The 21,583-nt window shown below is 44.8% G+C and overlaps 1 protein-coding gene across 2 annotated transcripts in view; it reads right to left on the bottom strand.

The window, feature by feature from the left end:
* The window catches only part of Cipc (Clock interacting protein circadian), an 851,118-nt gene that overhangs the window by 9,241 nt on the left and 820,294 nt on the right, over positions 1–21,583 (bottom strand). For both annotated transcript variants that reach the window (XM_067141412.2, XM_067141413.2), the window contains one exon: positions 15,167–15,240. In XM_067141412.2, the coding sequence (XP_066997513.2) occupies positions 15,167–15,240 (74 nt within the window). The remainder of the gene's footprint in view (positions 1–15,166; positions 15,241–21,583) is intronic.

Here is a 21,583-nt window from a genome sequence, read left to right as displayed (position 1 = left end):
CGAAAGTGATACTAAATGAGTGATTTCTGTATGTGGAAGGCGTGGAAATAAATAGTACAGGTATGCCGTTTTCATAAGGTAAAAATCCATGTTGTCGGCAGAAGTTTAATCTCCGTAAATAAGATTACATTTTAAGATAAACGCAAGATTTTCCTTTTCGAACACTATTTTTGAATGAAATTGTTTGTGTATTCTTTGTCTTAGGCGGCCTCCGAGTGTAAGAAGATTTTGGAAATTTAAGAAAATTAAATAGAGCTTTAAAAATTACTCCATTCGGCCCTATTAAAACCATATATGACTCTATCCGTGAACTTATAAACTTTTGAAATATCCATTCATTGTTTGCGCTTATTTAAGCTAATAAGAGAAATCAATTTATTTTAGAGCCACCGCATACAGTAGGCTATCCAGGGGGAATCTTTTTCGAGTATGGTACCGAAGCAGCGCGGAGTTAGGGAAAGATGAAATTTTCAGATACAGGATTATTGAGCAAAGTTGTCCACCTCAAATAACTAGTGAACTGTTGAAGATATCGACATTCTGTTTTCACTTTCAGTAATGATACCAAGGGGCTCATAATAGGACTTTCAGTAGTTTTCTATGGCGTCAGTAGCTTCTCAGACAATTGTACTAACTTTGTTTTTAAATGTAACTACACTGTTTTATATACATAGGGCCTAGCCATCAACCTACGAATATTATAAATTCAGCACCATGATAATTTCGAAAATCGGAGAAGTACTTCTCAGGAAAGTTAATGTATTCACTTTCCAGCTGGGGACTGCCCTGTTCGATTCGCGCTACGTGTTTTTATGAAAATATACACAGTAAAATACATTGATTTCAGTAATATATGTGTTACATTTGCCTCATTTTAAAATGAAAGAATCCCCTCTGGGCAATTTTAGTTGGGGGGGGGGCCTTTGAGATAAAATCATCGGTCGGGGGGAAAGCCCTCCCTTCCCCCCCCCCCCCCCCCCCCCGCGATTTCGCACCCTGCCTTAGGTGGCCACGTTGACATTACAGAGTTACTACTACTAAACGTTTTCATTCCTCCCCTGAAGGGGGAGGCGGGTCTCTTAGACGGTTACGCCGTCTCTCAGGCCGGGAGATTTGTTACTGTGAAGGAGATGTGCGGAGAAGGTGAGGGGGTGGGCGGCCGTGGCCTATACTACGAACTGTCCCGGCATTTGCCTTAGTGCAGGAGAATGGAAAACCACGGAAAACCATTCGCAGGACAGCCGACGGTTGGTGCCAGCCGTGAGATCCAGCCCTGTCCCGTATCCCGAATGCAGAGGCGTAGAGCCACGGTAGAGCCGTGGCCACCTCTCCTCTGCTCGGTTGGCCGGTCAGAGTACAGGGCTGTTGGCCCACGCACCAGCCGTGGCCACTTAAGGCAGGGTGCGAAATCGCGGGGGGGATTGCCCAGAGGGGATTCTTTCATTATAAAATGAGGAAAATGTAAAACATATATTACTGAAATCAATGTATTTTACTGTGTATATTTTCATAAAAACATCAACAATAATACAGATCAGATAGAAATAATAGGATGACTGCCAGACCTTGAACAATAAAACAACGCAGCGGTGGCAACTCCGCACATGCAGCCTATTTTTCATATTTCATTGTGGCAAGTCCATCTGAAACCCCGGAATAATTTTCCATCGAACATCATTCTTTTTATAACAACAGAATTCAAACAAAAACATTTTAAATTTACATTTTTAATGGGGAGGGGGTAATTGACTTAGAAGGGAAGTATATACCCCTATATACTGTTTGAAATAAACACTAGTAGTTAAGCACTACGATCCTTCTCCCCCCCCCCAATTTGTTCCGATTTTGCACCCTGACTTAAGGGGCGAAACCCACTCTGCATCTACCGACCATACAGAGTTGCTTCCCCTTCTTCTGGTACTCTTTCTGCTGTACTCATAAATACACTACGATAAAATGTATGGTTTAAGACCTTTAATACCGCCGCAGTGTTGTGCCCTGCCACAGGCTAGAATCAGCGAGTTATGCATGCGAATTTCATATTTTAATATGATGTCTTTGTGTTGAGCGCGCGGAATATATCGAGGCTTATTCCATTGGGTATTTGAAATTTCTTGTAAATGGATAGAAAGGTAATGAAGTTCAGGTAGGGATTTCCAGCTCCCACCCACCAAGAGTGAGTGTTCAGAAGGTCATGCGTTCGAGTCTCGCCATGCACCTTCGAAGATATGATTAATCAATAAATGGAGCATCACTAGAATGAAAGGGACACGGAAAAATCGTAGATCCCTCTGAAAGTCTGTCCGACCTCTGCTTTATCCAGCACAAATATTACATGCAAACACTAGTTTGAACCCTGGGCCAGGGTTAAAAGCCCATGTCTAACCGTTTTAGACAAGAAGTGTCCACCAGAGTGTAATAAAAATAAATAGTGAATTCCGAAAAATCAAATCACACCTCATAATTAAATTAACACCTTTCTTAGGCCATTCATAATTGACCTAATTTGATCTTCTTCAGTACTATTAAGGGGAATTGCTATTTTTACAGGGTATATCATATAAAGCCGGCCCCGTGGTGTGGCTGCCTCTTACCCGGAGGCCCCGGGTTCGATTCCCGGCCAGGTCAGTGAATTTTACCTAGACCTGAGGGCTGGTTCGAGGTCCACTCAGCCTACGTGATTAGAATTGAGGAGCTATCTGACGGTGAGATGGCGGCCCCCGGTCTAGAAAGCCAAGAATAACGGCCGAGAGGATTCGTCGTGCTGACCACACGACACCTCGTAATCTGCAGGCCTTCGGGCTGAGCAGCAGTCGCTTGGTAGGCCAAGGCCCTTCAAGGGCTGTAGTGCGATGGGGTTTGGTTTGGTTTTTTTATATCATATAAAGTCCGCCTCTGTGGTGTAGTGGTTAGTGTGATTAGCTGCCACCCCCGGAGGCCCGGGTTCGATTCCCGGCTCTGCCATGAAATTTGAAAAGTGGTACGAGGGCTGGAACGGGGTCCACCCAGCCTCGGGAGGTTAACTGAGTAGAGGTGGGTTCGATTCCCACCTCAGCCATCCTGGAAGTGGTTTTACGTGGTTTCCCAATTCTCCTCCAGGCAAATGCCGGGATGGTACCTAACTTAAGGCCACGGTCGCTTCCTTCCCACTTCCTTGTATATCCCTTCCAATCTTCCCCCCCCCCTCCCACGAGGCCCCTGTTCAGCATAGCAGATGAGGCCGCCTGGGCGAGGTACTGGTCATCCTCCCCAGTTGTATCCCCCGACCATGAGTCTGAAGCTCCAGGACACTGCCCTTGAGGCGGTAGAGGTGGGATCCCTCGCTGAGTCCGAGGGAAAAACCGACCCTGGAGGGTAAACAGATTACGATACGATATCACATAAAACCAGACCGAATGCACGGTGTTTGTACTCTGCGCTACGGCAGCAGTAGTATAGGAGGCGCGCGCATAGTTCTTGACTTTGCAAGCAGCCTGCACGTGTTCGACCTGGCAAGCAGGAGTCGCCAGTCTGAATTTCAGCTGTTAACACGGTGAGACGTCCGCCTCTGTGGTGTAGTGGTTAGCGTGATTAGCTGCCACCCCCGGAGGCCCGGGTTCGATTCCCGGCTCTGCCACGAAATTTGAAAAGTGGTACGAGGGCTGGAACGGGGTCCACTCAGCCTCGGGAGGTCAAGTGAGTAGAGGTGGGTTCGATTCCCACCTCAGCCATCCTGGAAGTGGTTTTCTGTGGTTTCCCACTTCTCCTCCAGGCAAATGACGGGATGGTACCTAACTTAAGGCCACGGCCGCTTCCTTCCCTCTTCCTTGCATGTCCCATCCAATCTTCCCATCCCTTCACAAGGCCCCTGTTCAGCATAGCAGGTGAGGCCGCCTGGGCGAGGTACTAGTCACTCTCCCCAGTTGTATCCCAGACCCAAAGTCTGAATCTCCGGGACACTGCCCTTGAGGCGGTAGAAGTGGGATCCCTCGCTGAGTCCGAGGGAAAAACCGACCCTGGAGGGTAAACAGAATACGAACGAACGAACGAACGCACACGGTGAGACACTTATCATTGTAACACCATATTTTCTTATGTGAAAGTACTGATTTCCACTTAATGGCCGCTTTAACAGTCATAACTCTCGCTATTGGTGTGCCGAAAGTCCTAATGGTGTTTAAGAAGTCCCTCATTATGATAGGATGACTGGTGTTTGGTGTGATGTTAGTGCAAGGCGAATAATTGGGCCTTTTTTTTTTCCGAGATGACAGTAAAAGCAGAGAGGTACCAAGATTTCGACGCCGTTCTTCCATCAGTTAACGGAAGAAGAAAAATCGCGTGGGTGGTTTCAACAAGATTGAGTCTCTGCTCATACAGCAGAAGATTTCCTTCTTACAATCTCGCAAGTGTTTGCAGACAGAGTGATCAGTGCTCGTCTATTTCCTCCTCGTTCTCCAGATCTAACAGTGCATGATTTTTGCTTGTGGAGAAACCTGAAAGAAAAATTCTACTGAACAAATCCTTACACATTGGAGGAAGTGAAAGGAAACATTACAGTGGCAAAACCCACTAGCGTCAACCAGAATGTGGTTACCAGATACAATGCCTGTATAACCCAGAAAGGACGACACTCCCAACATCTTTTATAAGGTAAGATTTCATGTAAGATTGTATACACGCTTAAAGCGGGGCTGCCGCGTGCGACGTAAGTTCGGCTGTGGCAGCTGCCGTAGCGCAGAGTACAAACACCGTGCGTTCGGTCTGAGTTTATATGAGAGACCCTGCTGTGTGTATTAAAAATTAAACTTATAAAACAATAATAATATATTTGAAGATTAATGCGAATTTCCTTCCAAATTGAAAACCTACGAAAATGTTTCGGATTCTTTCAAAATGTTAAAATTAATTTTTGACAGTAGCCTTAAAACTTTCGCATTTACACCAAACAGACATAATTGAATTTTATATCTATACTCTAGACTAAATCTTACCGAGCGGAGTGGCCGCGCGCGATAACGCGCTGTGGCTACAGAGCCAAACTCTTCATTAGGAAGACACTGGGTTCGAATCCCACCGTCGGCAGTCCTGAGAATGGTTTTCTGTGGTTTCTCATTTTCACTTCCAGACAAATGCCGGGACAGTTCCAATTTATAGGCCAGAGCCACCTCCTTACCCAATTTTCATTCACCGTCTCTCATTTCATCTTCATTAGCTCCTTGAGGAGCTGACGTTGGCGTCAGGAAAGGCATCTCCCCTCATTCCCGACCCCGCATCAAGAAACGGGACGACGGGGTTGTTAAACATTATACAGGGTGAACAAAAAATGCCGCACATGGAGGTCGGCATGCGGTTCCTCGTCGAAATTCACGACAAAAGTTTATCTTGTAAAACCTAGTCCCACCAATAGGTTTAATAGAAATGCGAGTTAAGAAACGAGGCTCTGGCAACGCTGTAACGGCGTGCAGCGTGGCCGAGCACAGGTCGCATGAACTCGGAGCTCAACCGCAGCTGTCTCATTAGCACAGTGAGACGATGTAATGCCATAAATGCCGGTTGTGCGTACGTGCCGATGTTCGAATCGCGTTCGCGCCAATTATTTTTTCAGTTAATGTGTCGAATTGTATCCAATGTACAATTCCACTATGCAATACCCTATGTCCCGCCTTACCGTTACCGTTACCTTTATTTAAACATTCAAACATAGCATGAACTTCTTACAGACATAAACGACCACGTGTTTCGTCCGTGGCACAAATAAAGCCAATAAGTAGAACATAATAGTGGATACAGTAACATTGTCTCTATCCAATACGGTACAAGGAAACACAATACAATACAGTAGGTAGGCTACACTGTATTGCCCATTATGCTACGCACAATAATTCCATAGGGTACGTGTGAGGTCCAGTCTTATCTTTACAGTGCCGGTACTGTTGGGAGATGAGAAGAATGCACATGCCCGGTGAGGCACGGGGCGAAGGGGTTTTCACCATCAGAGCCAGTGACGCAATGGTTACCATAGCAACTCCACTACTACCCAGGAGACTTTATATTATCTTCTACTGGCAGCTCCACCAAACTGCCAAGTGTGAGTCAATGTTTTCGTGTTGCAGATAAGACCCGATCTGTCTGGGCAGAACAGGAAGTTCGTGCTTGCAGGCCACATTCGTCATTCTTGTATTCTTCTAATCTCTACACAATACGTACACTTACGAGCAACGTTCATTTCACAGCAGATGTTCAAAGCAACCACCTTGCATTTGCAAACACTTCGCCACTCGCTGGAGCATACTTTGCTGGACCCTACGCAACACACCTGCATCCACCATTGCCGATGCAGAATGCACGCGAACTATTAGGTCTTGTATATCCATGGGCGGAGTACTATAAATATGTTCCTTTAAGTGTCCCACAAATAAAAATCTAGTGGATTAAGGTCCGGGGAACGTGGAGGCCAGAACATTGGACATCCACGACCAATCCATTTCCCTGGAAACGCTTCATTTAACAAGTCACGCACAGTCATTCCAAAGTGTGGCGGTGCACCATCATGCTGAAACTATAGCTGTCGCCGAACACCAAGTGGAACGTTTTCTAAAGCGTCAGGCAAAGTATTGCCCAAAACCGTACGATAGCGGGGCGCATTCAACTTGTGCGGCAATGGGTAAGGGCCTAAAAGCACTCCTCCCACGTTTCCAGCCCACATGTTTATGCCAAAGCATGCCTGAAAGCCACGTTCATGGGTGACATGTGGGTTGTGGTCAGACCAATAATAGCTGTTGTGATGGTTGAAAATACCTTCCCGAGTGAAGCTACATTCGTCACTCCATATCAAATTCTTTATAAAATATTCGTTATGTTCAACTTGTTGCAAAAGCCATTCACAGTATTGTACTCGTTGAATTCAGCCTTCTGGCCGCTGGTATTGAGTTAACGTGTAATGATATGGATGCAGATTTTCGTCGTGTAACACGCCAACAACCAGTGTTTCAGATACCTGGAACTGCCTTGCAATATCACGGGTACTTCGCCGAGGTGACTGGTGAACGGCTTCTAGAATGTCGTCCTCTGTTTGAGGAGTACGTCTAGTCCTTGGACGACCTCTGTCCACTACTTGTGGACGAAGATTACCGGTTTCCCGCAGGCGTTGCACAAGGCGACGAAAAACATTCTTATCGGGATGGCGCCTTTAAGGGTAGCGTGCTGCATACTCACGAGCAGCAGCAGAAGCTTGGTTATCGGATGCACCCAACACTAAAAGCATATCGACGTATTCGCCGTTTGTGTACTCCATCAGGAATCCGCCCTACATGCACTTGACAGGACCAGTTTTGGTTGTGCACTGCGTGGTTAGTCGACTCATGCATTCAGTTGAATGGATCACACTGTCAGGTGTTCGACTATTGTCATGTGACAACAGGATGTCATGCTTACAAACGCAGTATAATAATTTCGTGTGGCTATTTCTAGCCGGGTGCAGCCCTTGTAAGACAGACCCTCCGACGAGGGTGGGCGGCGTCTGCCATGTGTAGGTAACTGCGTGTTATTGTGGTGGAGGATAGTGTTAAGTGTGGTGTGTGAGTTGCAGGAATGTTGGGGACAGCACAAACACCCAGCCCCCGAGCCATTGGAATTAACCAATGAAGGTTAAAATCCCCGACACGGCCAGGAATCGAACCCGGGACCCTCTGAACCGAAGGCCAGTACGCTGACCATTCAGCCAGCGAGTCGGACACAAACGCAGTTACACGACGGGAACTAGGGACGTGACGTCACACACACAAAAGAAAAAAACCTGACATAGATTCGAGCCGTAGCTCCATGGTGCATGTGGGTTTGATAACCCAGCAGTCTACTCAGTGGGCTGCGGCGGCGGGTACGGTAGAGCAGGATGATGCACGTTTCTCTATTGCATTCCGATGCGTTGCAGGATGTGGCAGTGTTGCCAGCTTCTCGTTTTCGACTTGTTTTCCAACAGCACCAGATCCGATTTGGCTATTAAAACTTTTGTCTTGCAATGGGATGAGGAATCGCATGCCGACTAGTGATGGGACATTCGATTCATTTTACTGAATCGATTCATTTGATTCCGTTCACGTTACTGAATCGATACAGTGATCCGATTCACGGCTCATTGGTCACCGCTCCTACTGCATCTGTGTACTATGTGCTGGTAAGACAGCAGCAACAGCATTCAGTGCTCGCAGCTGCCATCTGGTCTTCATACTCTGAACTCCTTTCTTAGAAAAAATGCTAGTTACTCTAATACGATTAAACCAAACAAGTTTTTTTATAAACCGACCTGGATTATTTTATGGTCAATGTTCAGAAATCTACGTTCGCAGCTGCCATCTGGTCTTCATACTATGAACTCCTTTCTTAGAAAAAATGCTAGTTACTCTAATACATCGAAGGTTTCCGGTGACGCAGGGTGGGAAAGGTTAGGATTAGGAAGGTAGCAGCCATGACCTGAATTAAGGTACAGTCCCAGCATTTCCTGGTGAGAAAATGGGGAAACTACGGAAAAACCATCTTAACGGCTGCCGACGGTGGGATTCCAACCCACCATCCCCCGAATGCAAGCGCATAGCCACACGATATTAACCGCACGACAACTCGCTCAGTCATTTTTTAAAAATATTTTTCTATCAGCTGAGGATTTTTTTTTCATAGTCATATTTTGTATAGGCTACCCGAGATGTACAGTAGCCCGCTGGTTTTCTGATTCAACATACTGTTATTGCGTCTGTCCACATATGATTGAAGTCTTGTGCAACGATGTGACATATGAACTGAGAGAATACTGAGCCATTCTTCCCAATATAAAACAGGGACGTTTGAGTGGTCATGAGCATGACTCATAGTCATAGGGCAGGCTAGAGTCGAGTTTAATTGTCAAATATCAACTAAGTTATAATACTAAGATTCATTAAACTAATAAACAGTATAACCTAATAGCCTACCTACTTACTAGCTACTTCAGAATTATGTTGTGACTACCTTTTTAACACTGCAAATAAATCCATCTATTATTTAAACCTCCCTGTAAGAAGAGGACAGTGAATGCAAATGGGTATTATTTTCAAATGAGCTGAGCTCGAGAGTCCATTATAGCATACGATTATTTCAGTGTAGCATGGCTCACTGTATGTCTCGCTGCAGTGAGCCAAGGAGCCGTGTGTATCTTGTGTCTCACTGAGCCGCGGTCGTTCACGATTCTTTCGATGTGCCATGGCTCACTGTATGTCTCGCTGCAGCGGAAGCTCGGCTCGCCGCGTGTCCAGTGAGCCGATAAGGAGCCGTGTGTATCATGTGTCTCACTGAGCCGCGGTCGTTCACGATTCTTTCGATGTGTCATGATTCACTGATTCACTGTCTCGCTGCAGCGGAAGCTCGGCTCCCCGTCAACGTCCAGTGAGTGCGCCACTCAGCACTGTCCGCTGGGAGTAAGCTGAATCATGTGCCGTGAGCTCGCCGTTCCTGTGAATCGATTCACTCGGACACTTGGATGAATCGATACACTGCTTCGAATCATACATTCAGTAGCCAACACTAATGCCGACCTCCAAGTGCGGCATTTTTTGTTCACCTTGTATCTACTAAACCTTGAGCCGTATTAGCAATTTAGCGTCTCAAGCATAGGTTAAGAGAATATTAAATTAAAAATCATAATGGAAACAAATAACAATAAATGCAGGCGAAGTTGCAGTTTTACATGATTCTGAATCTTGTGATGATAAATCACGGGAACAATAGTTTTATATGGAATCCAAACCAAAGAGGCGCAATTGTCCGTTTCGAAAAATCTCACATGATCCTGCTTTCGGGAGAAGGTGGGTTCGAGGCTCAACGTCAGCATCTCTAAAAATGGTTTTCCGTGGTATCCCGTTTTCATACCACGGTTACTACCTTCCCAGTACTGGCCTTCTCCTTTCTCATCGTCGACGAAAACCTTTTTTTTTGCTAGTGGCTTTACGTCGCACCGACACAGATAGGTCTTATGGCGACGATGGGATAGGAAAGGCCTAGGAGTTGGAAGGAAGCGGCCGTGGCCTTAATTAAGGTACAGCCCCAGCATTTGCCTGGTGTGAAAATGGGAAACCACGGAAAACCATCTTCAGGGCTGCCGACAGTGGGATTCGAGGCTACTATCTCCCGGATGCAAGCTCACAGCCGAGCGCCTCTACGCGCACGGCCAACTCGCCCGGTCGACGAAAACTACAGCTGTTAATACAACGTTAAACACGTAGCAAAAGTAAACTCACATGCTCTGAAATCCGGGGTCTCTTTGGTAAGAAGTCAGCACGATAGGAATAAGCAGTCCCTCAATAGAAAAAAATACACACGGCCGTCGCAAGGGAGGGACGAGCAGGGAAATGCTACGAGCGAGGGCCTATAATGGCATGAGAGGGGCGGCGTTTTGAAAATCTGTAAAGGGTTTAAGAGGGCCGAGCATCTGATATTCATTAAAACTCAAGTCTATTCGTGATCATACAATTAAACTGACAGTGGTTTAGGTACCATTTGAATGCCTTTTGATGTAGTGGTTAGCGTTAGTGGCTTGAGGCCCCTACGGTCACCGTGCTTACTTTGCTTCAAAACAATTTAGCAGCCCCGGCATACAAACACGCCATAGTCGGCCATGTACTTGTAACCACCTCCACTGGATAGACTATTAGAAAAATACGATTTCTTCAATTAAACTTTTAATTTTTATAGGTATGTTTATACTTATGCAAAACCCAAAGCAAACTGAAAAATGCTAATAAAGTGTAGGAAACAACGCTGACGTAGAATATAATGTCGTTAGCTTATTATTAACCCTCAGCACACGAACTTGTTTAGCCGGTCACACGCCTCTACTCGTATTTATTTTTCTGGAAATGTACGGCTATACTTCCATCCGTTATTTTTTTAAATATTATTATTTGCTTTACGTCGCACCGACACAGATAGCTATTATGGCGGCGATTGTATAGGAAAGGGCTAGGAACGGGAAGGAAGTGGCCGTGGCGTTAATTAGGGTACAGCCCCATCATTTGCCTGGTGTGAAAATGGGAAACCACGGAAAACCATCTTCAGGGTTGCTGACAGTAGGGTTCGAACTCACTACGGTATCTCCCGAATGCAATCTCACAGGATCCGTTCTTAAAGCTAAAATAATTCATATCGTAAAACCCAAACTGGAATAAAAGAATTTACAGATGTCCCATGCCTTTGCTGGCGGGATGTAGTGTTTCTGGTATGGGCTATAATAAATTTGTTACTTTCATTGACCTGTCTCAGTCTCATCCTTGGCTTTGACAATATGAAAGTGACTGAGGTATGAGCGATTCTAGTAATATACCGTTCCTTATGCAGTCAGTCCCTGTTATGAATGGTGTGAATATATTGCTCATAGTGTCGGTTGGTGCATGCATTTCAGTGGGCTTGGCAGACTGATATGTAATAGCAACTTCTGGCTCAGTGAGGAAAGCAACGGGAAACTACCTCACTCCTTATTTCTCTAGAGTGCCTCTTCAGTGACACCTAAGCTATCTATGACAGCTGTTGGTGGAGCTGTAGAGGATCAGACCAGCCTTCGGGCTGAATACCCAACATACATACAATACAGATGTCCCTGTGTGTATTCACTTATCAAATTATGCAGGAACTTTACAAAATCAACCTGGGTAAGCTTGTAGGTTACCCAGTCAAAGCAATTACCTTCTTCTAATGAACTGGGACTGTCTTCAACTTCAGACTCACTGGATGTTTCTGAAGCACCCCGTTACTCACTTCCCGAATCAAGTTCCGAAAGTTCGAGTTCAGCACATTCACAATCGCGCTTATGTCAGCACTGCTCAGCCCACCTGATTTGCTAGAGGCCATTTTGCGTCTTCCAAGTGTAAACATCACGCTCGATTGTCTGCCCAAATCACGCTATAATTTATATTCAGAAGGCCGTTAGCTACAAATTCTTCCATTAAAACTCGTTATTCTTGGAGTGAAAATTATGTCGGAACATTTCCGACATAGGTTATGTGCACAACAGAAATTCGCGTTGTCGGAACATTTCCTACATACGAGCTTAAAGGCTTAATATAGACAAGTTTCTCTTGAGAGGTCTAACTGCAAAACACACATCCACAACGTTTGGCCGGAAATCAGTTATTGCTAAATTCTTATTCTTCATTATGAAGTACATATGACTGAAGCTGTTTTAGAATGCAAAGCGAACATTATCCTGCCTTATTCGCATGAAAAATATTGCTTTCAGATGCAAAAATCACATTCTCCACAGTGCTTGACGGTAAATTTACATTTTACTTGACAGCCAAGATGAACTGGAGAAAACGAACGACTCTCCTTGTAAAGAAACGAGTGCGTACATTGAGATCTGCAGATTTTATGATCTTATTAAAGCCGACATAGAAAATATTTAAATCCTGTTTTTCGACTACCATAAGAACCAGTCCCTCACAAAACAACCCGATCAGGCCACCTGCTATAGTCGACAGTTATATCTCAATAACATTTGTGAGGTAAAATGACATTCAAAATCCAACTTGCCAGGGAAAATGTAACTACTTAAGTGTGGACGGAAAATGAAATATCGTCCTACTTGAATGATTGCTTAAATTCTATTGATCCGGCCCCTTATACTGTGTTAATGATAATAATGTTATTTGCTTTACGTCCCACTAACTACTTTTTAAGGTCGTCGGAGACGCCGAGGTGCCGGAATTTAGTCCCGCAGGAGTTCTTTTAAGTGCCAGTAAATCTACCGACACGGGGCTGTCGTATTTGAGCACCTTCAAATGCCACCGGACTGAGCCAGGATCGAACCTGCCAAGTTGGGGTTAGAAGGCCAGCGCCTTAACCGTCTGAGCCACTCAGCCCGGCATTAGACGTGTTAGTGATGGGCGAGGGCGTCAGAATAAAAATACAATAGTAAATATCGATGTCCCCATTCGTGATGAAACTGTCTCTCGCCATATAGAGGCTAACTACACTGACTGACAGAGCAAATGCAACACCAAGAAGGAGTGGTTCGAAAGGGATGAAAGTTGGGGAAACAACAGAGACGGCACGGACGAATAATTGATGTTTATTTCAAACCGATATGCAGGTTACACAATGCGCACGGCATCGACTCAGTAGGATGTAGGACCACCGCGAGCGGCGATGCACGCAGAAACACGTCGAGGTACAGAGTCAATAAGAGTGCGGATGGTGTCCTGAGGGATGGTTCTCCATTCTCTGTCAACCATTTGCCACAGTTGGTCGTCCGTACGAGGCTGGGGCAGAGTTTGCAAACGGCGTCCAATGAGATCCCACACGTGTTCGATTGGTGAGAGATCCGGAGAGTACGCTGGCCACGGAAGCATCTGTACACCTCGTAGAGCCTGTTGGGAGATGCGAGCAGTGTGTGGGCGGGCATTATCCTGCTGAAACAGAGCATTGGGCAGCCCCTGAAGGTACGGGAGTGCCACCGGCCGCAGCACATGCTGCACGTAGCGGTGGGCATTTAACGTGACTTGAATACGCACTAGAGGTGACGTGGAATCATACGCAATAGCGCCCCAAGCCATGATGCCGCGTTGTCTAGCGGTAGGGCGCTCCACAGTTACTGCCGGATTTGACCTTTCTCCACGCTGACGCCACACTCGTCTGCGGTGACTATCACTGACAGAACAGAAGCGTGACTCATCGGAGAACACGACGTTCCGCCATTCCCTCATCCAAGTCGCTCTAGCCCGGCACCATGCCAGGCGTGCACGTCTATGCTGTGGAGTCAATGGTAGTCTTCTGAGCGGACGCCGGGAGTGCAGGCCTCCTTCAACCAATCGACGGGAAATTGTTCTGGTCGATATTGGAACAGCCAGGGTGTCTTGCACATGCTGAAGAATGGCGGTTGACGTGGCGTGTGGGGCTGCCACCGCTTGGCGGCGGATGCGCCGATCCTCGCGTGCTGACGTCACTCGGGCTGCGCCTGGACCCCTCGCACGTGCCACATGTCCCTGCGCCAACCATCTTCGCCACAGGCGCTGCACCGTGGACACATCCCTATGGGTATCGGCTGCGATTTGACGAAGCGACCAACCTGCCCTTCTCAGCCCGATCACCATACCCCTCGTAAAGTCGTCTGTCTGCTGGAAATGCCTCCGTTGACGGCGGCCTGGCATTCTTAGCTATACACGTGTCCTGTGGCACACGACAACACGTTCTACAATGACTGTCGGCTGAGAAATCATGGTACGAAGTGGGCCATTCGCCAACGCCGTGTCCCATTTATCGTTCGCTACGTGCGCAGCACAGCGGCGCATTTCACATCATGAGCATACCTCAGTGACGTCAGTCTACCCTGCAATTGGCATAAAGTTCTGACCACTCCTTCTTGGTGTTGCATTTGCTCTGTCAGTCAGTGTATTATCACCGGACGCCTGTTAAATTTTAAATACTATTTTCAGAAATTCAGTGGACAGGGCAAGTCACACAACACTACAACAATGTGCAAAACCATAGTTGCATTATGTATTTACATTAGTTTGTGCTAAATGGATAACAGGAATTTTACTTTCCTTTTAATGGAAATGCTGTCATTCCCATCCAAGGAATTGTAAATCGTAGCTTGTACGCTTAAATCCTGTACCTTTGTAGACTGCAAAATAATTATAACGTGTCAGTTTTTTTGAATGAATATAAGAAAATAAAACTGACTATCTATATCGAGCGCAGTATAAATCAAACCGGAATATCTTTAAAAGGTCAGGTTTTTTCCTTGCGATTATAGAGTGTTATTTTAAATAATGTACCCCAATCAACATTTCGCTCAGTAGTGGAGGAGAGGTTCGTAGTCACAAATCGAACGTCACCGCTCAACGTCCCTCTCAAATGTTCGCTCTCTTGCTTCACTGCGACGTATGCTTGCTACGTAAGCTGCCCACATTTCGTCACGTGAGCCCGACTGCACTGGGCTTGCCTCAGCGGGCGCCCAGCTGAGCACCTCTGCTCTATACCAACGACCGTACATAGATCGAGATCCTCATCCCTACTCCAAAATAAATGGTATACCGACTCGCAGGACAATTTTCTTGGCCATGATTCACAAACAAGGGCGTGCATATAGAAGTCCGCATCACGGACCATGCTTTACAAAACGAAAAAAATTAAAATTTGGTCATCAGTTATAATCTATACTCACCCTGCGCCGCACAATCTGCCTCGTCATTGCTCTGGTGATTCGCCTCCGCGGCCTCATGGTGTTCAAGCCGACACCTGTAAGTAAACAAATAAAGAAGTGAGTACACAAGTTCTTAAAGGAAGGTATTAAATTAACATTAAAAAAATAACAACATCGAGCATTAGCTTTTTCTTTAATTCGGGCTCGTTTCTCTCGATCTTCTGTTATTCAGCTCATTTGAGTCGTCTACTAGTTGACTTATTACAGCTCAGACATTGTGACTTACAAAGGTTACCTATGTCCCATGAGTAATTGAAACAATACCAGTGCTAGGGAAGGAAGGAACTTAGTCCAGCAAACATGGACCTACATTCGGGAAAACAATAAGATCGTAATTTCAAATAATATTCTTAGTCGGAAGAGCCTCCGTGGCTTAGACGGCAGCGCGGCCTATCACCGCTGGATACCGTGGTTCAAATCCCGGTCACTCCATGTGAGATTTGTGCTGGACAAAGCGGAGGTGGGACAGCTTTTTCTCCGGGTACTCCGGTTTTTCCAGTCATCTTTCATTCCAGCAACACTCTCCATTCTCATTTCATAGAATCTATCAATCATTAATATATCACTTCGGGAGTGGCGACCCCATCGTACTAATAGCCTATAGAAGGTTCATTCATTACATCCCTGAGCCGGTCAAAGACTGGAAAACAGGTTGTAGGTTTTCATTTTCAATCTTAGTCGGATTTTTAAGTCCTTTAATAATGACTTCGGACATGAATTCCCCTTTAATTTTACCCAATCGCTCCTTGTCATTAAATTTCCAATGCCTACAGTCTCTTGTATTAGTTCCAGCGTTTAATATATGATTCTCACCAAGCTGAATTACAGAAGGGGAACGAAGCAAGAATGCTTCTTTTTTAACAAAGTCATAACACAAAAAAGGAAAGCGGTATATTGACTAGTCATTCCATTCAGATATTTGAGATGTGAACTCTTTGGCCTGCAGTGTTCATAACAAAAAATTAAGCTAACATCGTGGAATTACGTTGTGGTGCATATTTTTGTGACATATTTAAATAAACAAAATAGCATATACAAATTGTTATATCTACTGGAGGGGCTGCCTGGCCGAGGCGGTAAAGGCGTGCTCGGTTCGTCCGGAAGAACGTGGGTTCGAATCCCCGTCAGCAAATCGTAAAATTTAAGAAACGAGATTTCCACTTCTGGAGATGCATATGGCCCTGAGGTTCACTCAGCCTACACCAAAAATGAGTACAAGGTTAATTCCTGGGGGCAAAGGCGGCCGGGCGTGGAGCTAACCACTCTACCCCATCAGGTGCCGAGGTTAACAATGGTGGAAGCCCTTACCCTCCACTCCTCCGAGGGGCTTCACGGAGGTGACTTTACTTCGCTTTTTAATTATTGAGTGCAATAACGTTGTTCGGCTCCTTGACTGAATGGTACTGAGCGTTCTGACCTTCGGTTTAGATTGCCGGCCGAGCGGGGAATTTTAACTGTGTGTGGTTATTTTCTCTAGCGCAGGGACTGGTTGTTGTGTTCGTATAAACACAGTTTTCTTCATCTACATACAACACAACACAACACAACACAACACACTACACTACACTACACTACACTACACTACACTACACTACCAACCACCACAGAAACGCGCAATAGCGAATACATTCCTCCACATACGGTTTGTGTCAGGAAGGACCTTTAAGAAAAAGGTCACATCGACAGCATGTATCGACCACAGTAAATTGGGGGGAAAACAGCGAGGACCGAGCGTCACGGAGCTGTGAGCTTGCATTCGGGAGATGACGGGGTTCGAATTCAACCGTCGGCAGATCCGAAGATTGTTTCCCGTGGTTTCCCATTTTCACAACAGGAAAATGCTGGGGCTATACCTTAATTAAGGCCACGGCCGATACCTTCCCGTTCTTGCGTCGCCGAATACTTTCGACGTGTTAGTGCAACGTTAAACCACTAGCAAAAATAAAAAATAAAAATGGAGTATCTCAAGTCAATCTCTGGTACAAGTCGGCTTCTAATCTTGGTATTCATAACGGAAGAGTGGGAAACGTAATTTTAAATTACGGTATGTTCTTTATTTTATTAACAATTTTAAAATAGTACTTCTTTCGGGAAACTACGGAGACGCCGTCTATGCAGAAGTCGAACAGGATAGTTGTGCCCATGCAAGGTTATTGAACGAAGTAAAATCGTAATTAGGAGATATGGGAAGGGAGGCGGGGAGAAGACAGTCCCTTTCTTGACGACACGTGATCAACACAGAGCTCGTTAGCGTCATGACGTCACTGTCACGTGTGCTCAGCCGAATGACATACGTGACTATTTTCTGCTACGTGGATGAACATAATAATGAGGAATTAAAGACGCTTGTTTCCCTTCAAGAATAACTACTTGATGATGAAGTAATTAAACGACATCACACATGTTTGAAATTGCAAGGGCAGGCGCAGTTCCCCGAAGTAAGAGGATCAATGGCCATTTCTGCGCCATACTACGAAGCTGCCAGGCGCTGGGACCTAGTATTCAAAGGAATCCGAAGGGGTGACTAAAATATCAACTGGTATGCGTATTAATTTCAACAAAAGTAATTACCACCTCACACATTGATAACTGAGCCTCCGTGGTTCAAATCCCGGTCACTCCATGTGAGATTTGTGCTGGACAAAGCGGAGGTAGGCCGGTTTTTTCTTCCGGGCACTCGGGTATTCCCTGTCATAATTCATTCCAGCAGTACTCGCCAATATCATTTCATTTCAACTGTCAGTCATTAATCATTGCCCCAGAGGAGTGCGACAGGCTTCGGCAGCCGGCACAATTCCTGTCCTCGCCGCTAGATTGGGGCTTCATTCATTCCATTCCTGGTCCGGTCGGATGACTGGAAACAGGCTGTGGATTTTCATTTACACATTAATAATTCTGGACGTTGATCACATGCGCTACATTTTCATAAGCACGCCTGTTTTGACCACCTGCAGTATTGCCAAATGTTGTACGACTCCTTATCTGAATGGTCAGGGTAGCAGCCTTCGGTAGAGAGGGTCCCAAGTTCTATTCCCGCTCCGGCCGGGGTTTTTACCCGCGTCTATTTCCTTAGGCTCTTGGACTGGGTGTTTGAGTTTGTTTTAATATAAATAACTTCCTAACACATGACACAGGACACTACCAACCACCATAGAAACACGCAATAGGAAATACTCTTCTCCACATAGGACTGGCGTCAGGGAGAACATCGGGCCGTAAAACTGAGCTAAATCCACAGGTAGTGCCGAAATGAAATAATTGGGAAAAGGTCAACAAGGAGAAGGAGTAGTAGAAGAAGAAGTAGAGACAAATGATCTAGTTTTCAAATGACGGGTACACGGAAGAAACGATCAACGCTCATTCCAGTTTTAGCTACTGATGAGATCTAGCACCCAGCCCCCTGACGTAGCGGTACCGGTACCATGCTTGCTTCTAACGAGGACATGAGTTCGAATCCCGGCAAGTCCAGTGATTTTCATTCTGGTCTGAGGGCTGGAACAGTGTTTACTCTGCCTCGTGAAGCCAACTGAGGAGCTGCCTGACATGAAATGCAGTGAAAACCAAGCAATACGGCTGAGGAAGTGGTTACGCTGAATATGTGACTAACCACGTGACACTCCAATATCTACAGGCCAAAGGGCTGGGCGGCGGTCGCCTTGGCATTCCAAGCTGCTGCGCTACGGGTATTTTATGATGTTTAGTGAAATGTTACACTATTCAGTTTCAGGGTCATGACTCAATCCAAGCATACAGTTTTCACATGCTTTGGAAAAATGATCCACTATTATTTAGCAAATTGAACAGAATCCATTGTTTTCATTTGTGTAGTAGCCAGAAATAACAGCTGAGTACAATGAATCTAATACAGAATTTGGTGTATCAACTGACTTCGTTTGACTCCTCTTCATTACTTTTATTTTGGATTTACTTATTTTCATCTCGTATTCCTTCCCCAAGACTCTGTTCAAACCATTCGGCAATTTCTCCAGATCTTCTGCAAAGTCAGATAAACTAACAATATCATCGGCAAATCTCAGAGTTTTGATTTCCTCTCCTTGGATTGTGATTCCCTTTCCAAATTCCAATTTAATTTTCTTGATATCCTGTTCTATATAAACACTGAGAAGGAGAGAGGACAAACTGCAGCCCTGCGTGGATATTTTTCATACCCCTTGGTTATTATAACTGCAGACTGATTTTTGTTCAGATTGTAGATAATCCTTCCTTCTCGGGATCTGATCCCGATCACCTTCAGAATCTCAAATAACTTGGTCCAATCAACATTATCGAATGCATTTGCTAGATAAACGAATGCCATGTACGTAGGCTTGTCCTTCTTAATTCGATCCTTTAAGATCAGACGTAAAATCAGGATTGCTTTCCCTACAGTTCTTCTGGAGCTAAACTGATTTTCTCACAACTCAGCTTCAACAGAGGTGCAATTATTGTTTTCGTACAATCAAAAGATATATTATTCACAATTCATGCTGATCTTATTACTCTATGAAGCCATTTCATCACTGCCTTTCCATTATTTCACCATTTCAGGTCTAAATTCATCTATTCCTGTTGCTTTTTGAGAATGGAGTTTATTTACCATCCTTTCCTCTTCCTCAAGCGTAATTTCACCTACATCACACGATTTACCGAAAACACAATTTTTGCTTCTTTCACTTCCATTTTCCCTCTATTTCTAAGATTCATTATTACTGTGCAGAAAGGTTTCCCTGCTGCTAGACCTAGCCTTTCTAGGTTATTACAGAAATATTCCCACGACTTCTTCTTGGATTCAATAAGTATTTGTTTCGCTCTGATTTTTTTAACTACGTACAATTCCATGTCCGCATCAGTCCTCGTTTGGAGCAATTTCTGATGCGCATTTTTTTTACGTTTACAAGCTGCTCTCACTTCATCATTCCACCAAGCTGTTAGCTTTTTCCCGTCTTAACACACAGTTGTTTCTAGGCATTCCCTTGTTGTTTCTACTACAGCATCATAGAATGCCACCCATTCCCTTTCTATAATCTGATCCTGCTTACTGTCCATTGTTTGGAACTTTCCACTAATGATAGGCCTATCAATGTACTTCTGTCTAATTTCCTCGTCTTGGAGATTTTCTTCGCTTATTCGTCTGCAGACAGATTTCACTTCTTCTATCCTAGGCCTAGAGATATTTAGTTAACTACCTATCAGTTAGTGGACCGTATCATCGAAAACTCCCTGAATTGGAAGTCGGTTAAGATGTAGTCCATTATGGATTGGTGCCCCTGCCCTCCCATGTATAGCGGTGAATAGCCTTATGCTTGAAGAATGTATTCGTAAATGCTAATCATACACTAGCACAGAAGTCCAGTAAACGCTTCCCATTCCTTTTAGCTTTCATATCTTCGTCACATTTACCTATCACCTTCCCATATCCTTCACTTCTATTTCCAATATCTCGCACTGAAATCGCCCATTAGCACTACCCTATCCTTGCTGTTGATCCTGACTACCATGTCAATCAATGCTTCATAAAACTTGTCAAATTTTTCCCCATCTGCGCCCTCACATGGTGAATAGACTGAGACAATTCTCGTCCTGATTCCTCCAACTGCTAAATCTACCGACATTATTCGCTCACTTACGTGCCTAACAGAAGTTATGTTGCGTGCAATAGTATTCCTGGTAAACAGTCCTACGCCACACTCTACCTTTCCCTTTTTTACACCCATCAAATACAATTTATAATATCTTCTTGGTTATCCTCCCTTACCGGAATATCATGAACTCCTAACACATCCAGACGCATTTTATTTGCTGACTCAGCTATTTCTATTTTCTTTCTTCCATAAGTCCCATTAATACTGACAGCTCCCCATCGAATTCCATTTCGTTCACCAAGTTGTTTCCAACGAGTCCCTCGCCTTTTAAATGGAAGTGGGACTCCGTTACTCCCATACTTCCGAGGTTTGTTTAAAATGTACTGAGCTCGGTAGATTCTGTAAAGCAGAATGCTAACCTACTTACACATAGTCCCATTGTGGATCTCTCCTCTAATGGGTTATGTACGACCGGTGGATTGTATAGTTCTACCCTCCTGAGCACAAGGAGGTTCAAACTCAGAATAAGTCCGAGATGCCCACTTCCATTTCATAGCAAGTGGTATCCCGACTCTCAAGACAACATACTAGGCCACTCAGCCGTTGCCCATGGTTCACGATCGAGGACGTGACTACTGCAACCCACACCAAGAACAATCAAATAATAATAATAATAATAATAATAATAATAATAATAATAATAATAATAATAATAATAATAATAATAATAATAATAGTATTAATAATAATAGTAATAATGTTACTGGCTTTACGTACCAGTAACTACTTTTTATGG

This window comes from Anabrus simplex, chromosome 2 (genome assembly GCF_040414725.1).
Source record: "Anabrus simplex isolate iqAnaSimp1 chromosome 2, ASM4041472v1, whole genome shotgun sequence".
Taxonomy (NCBI): domain Eukaryota; kingdom Metazoa; phylum Arthropoda; class Insecta; order Orthoptera; family Tettigoniidae; genus Anabrus; species Anabrus simplex.
This window is presented reverse-complemented; position numbering and strand designations above follow the sequence as displayed.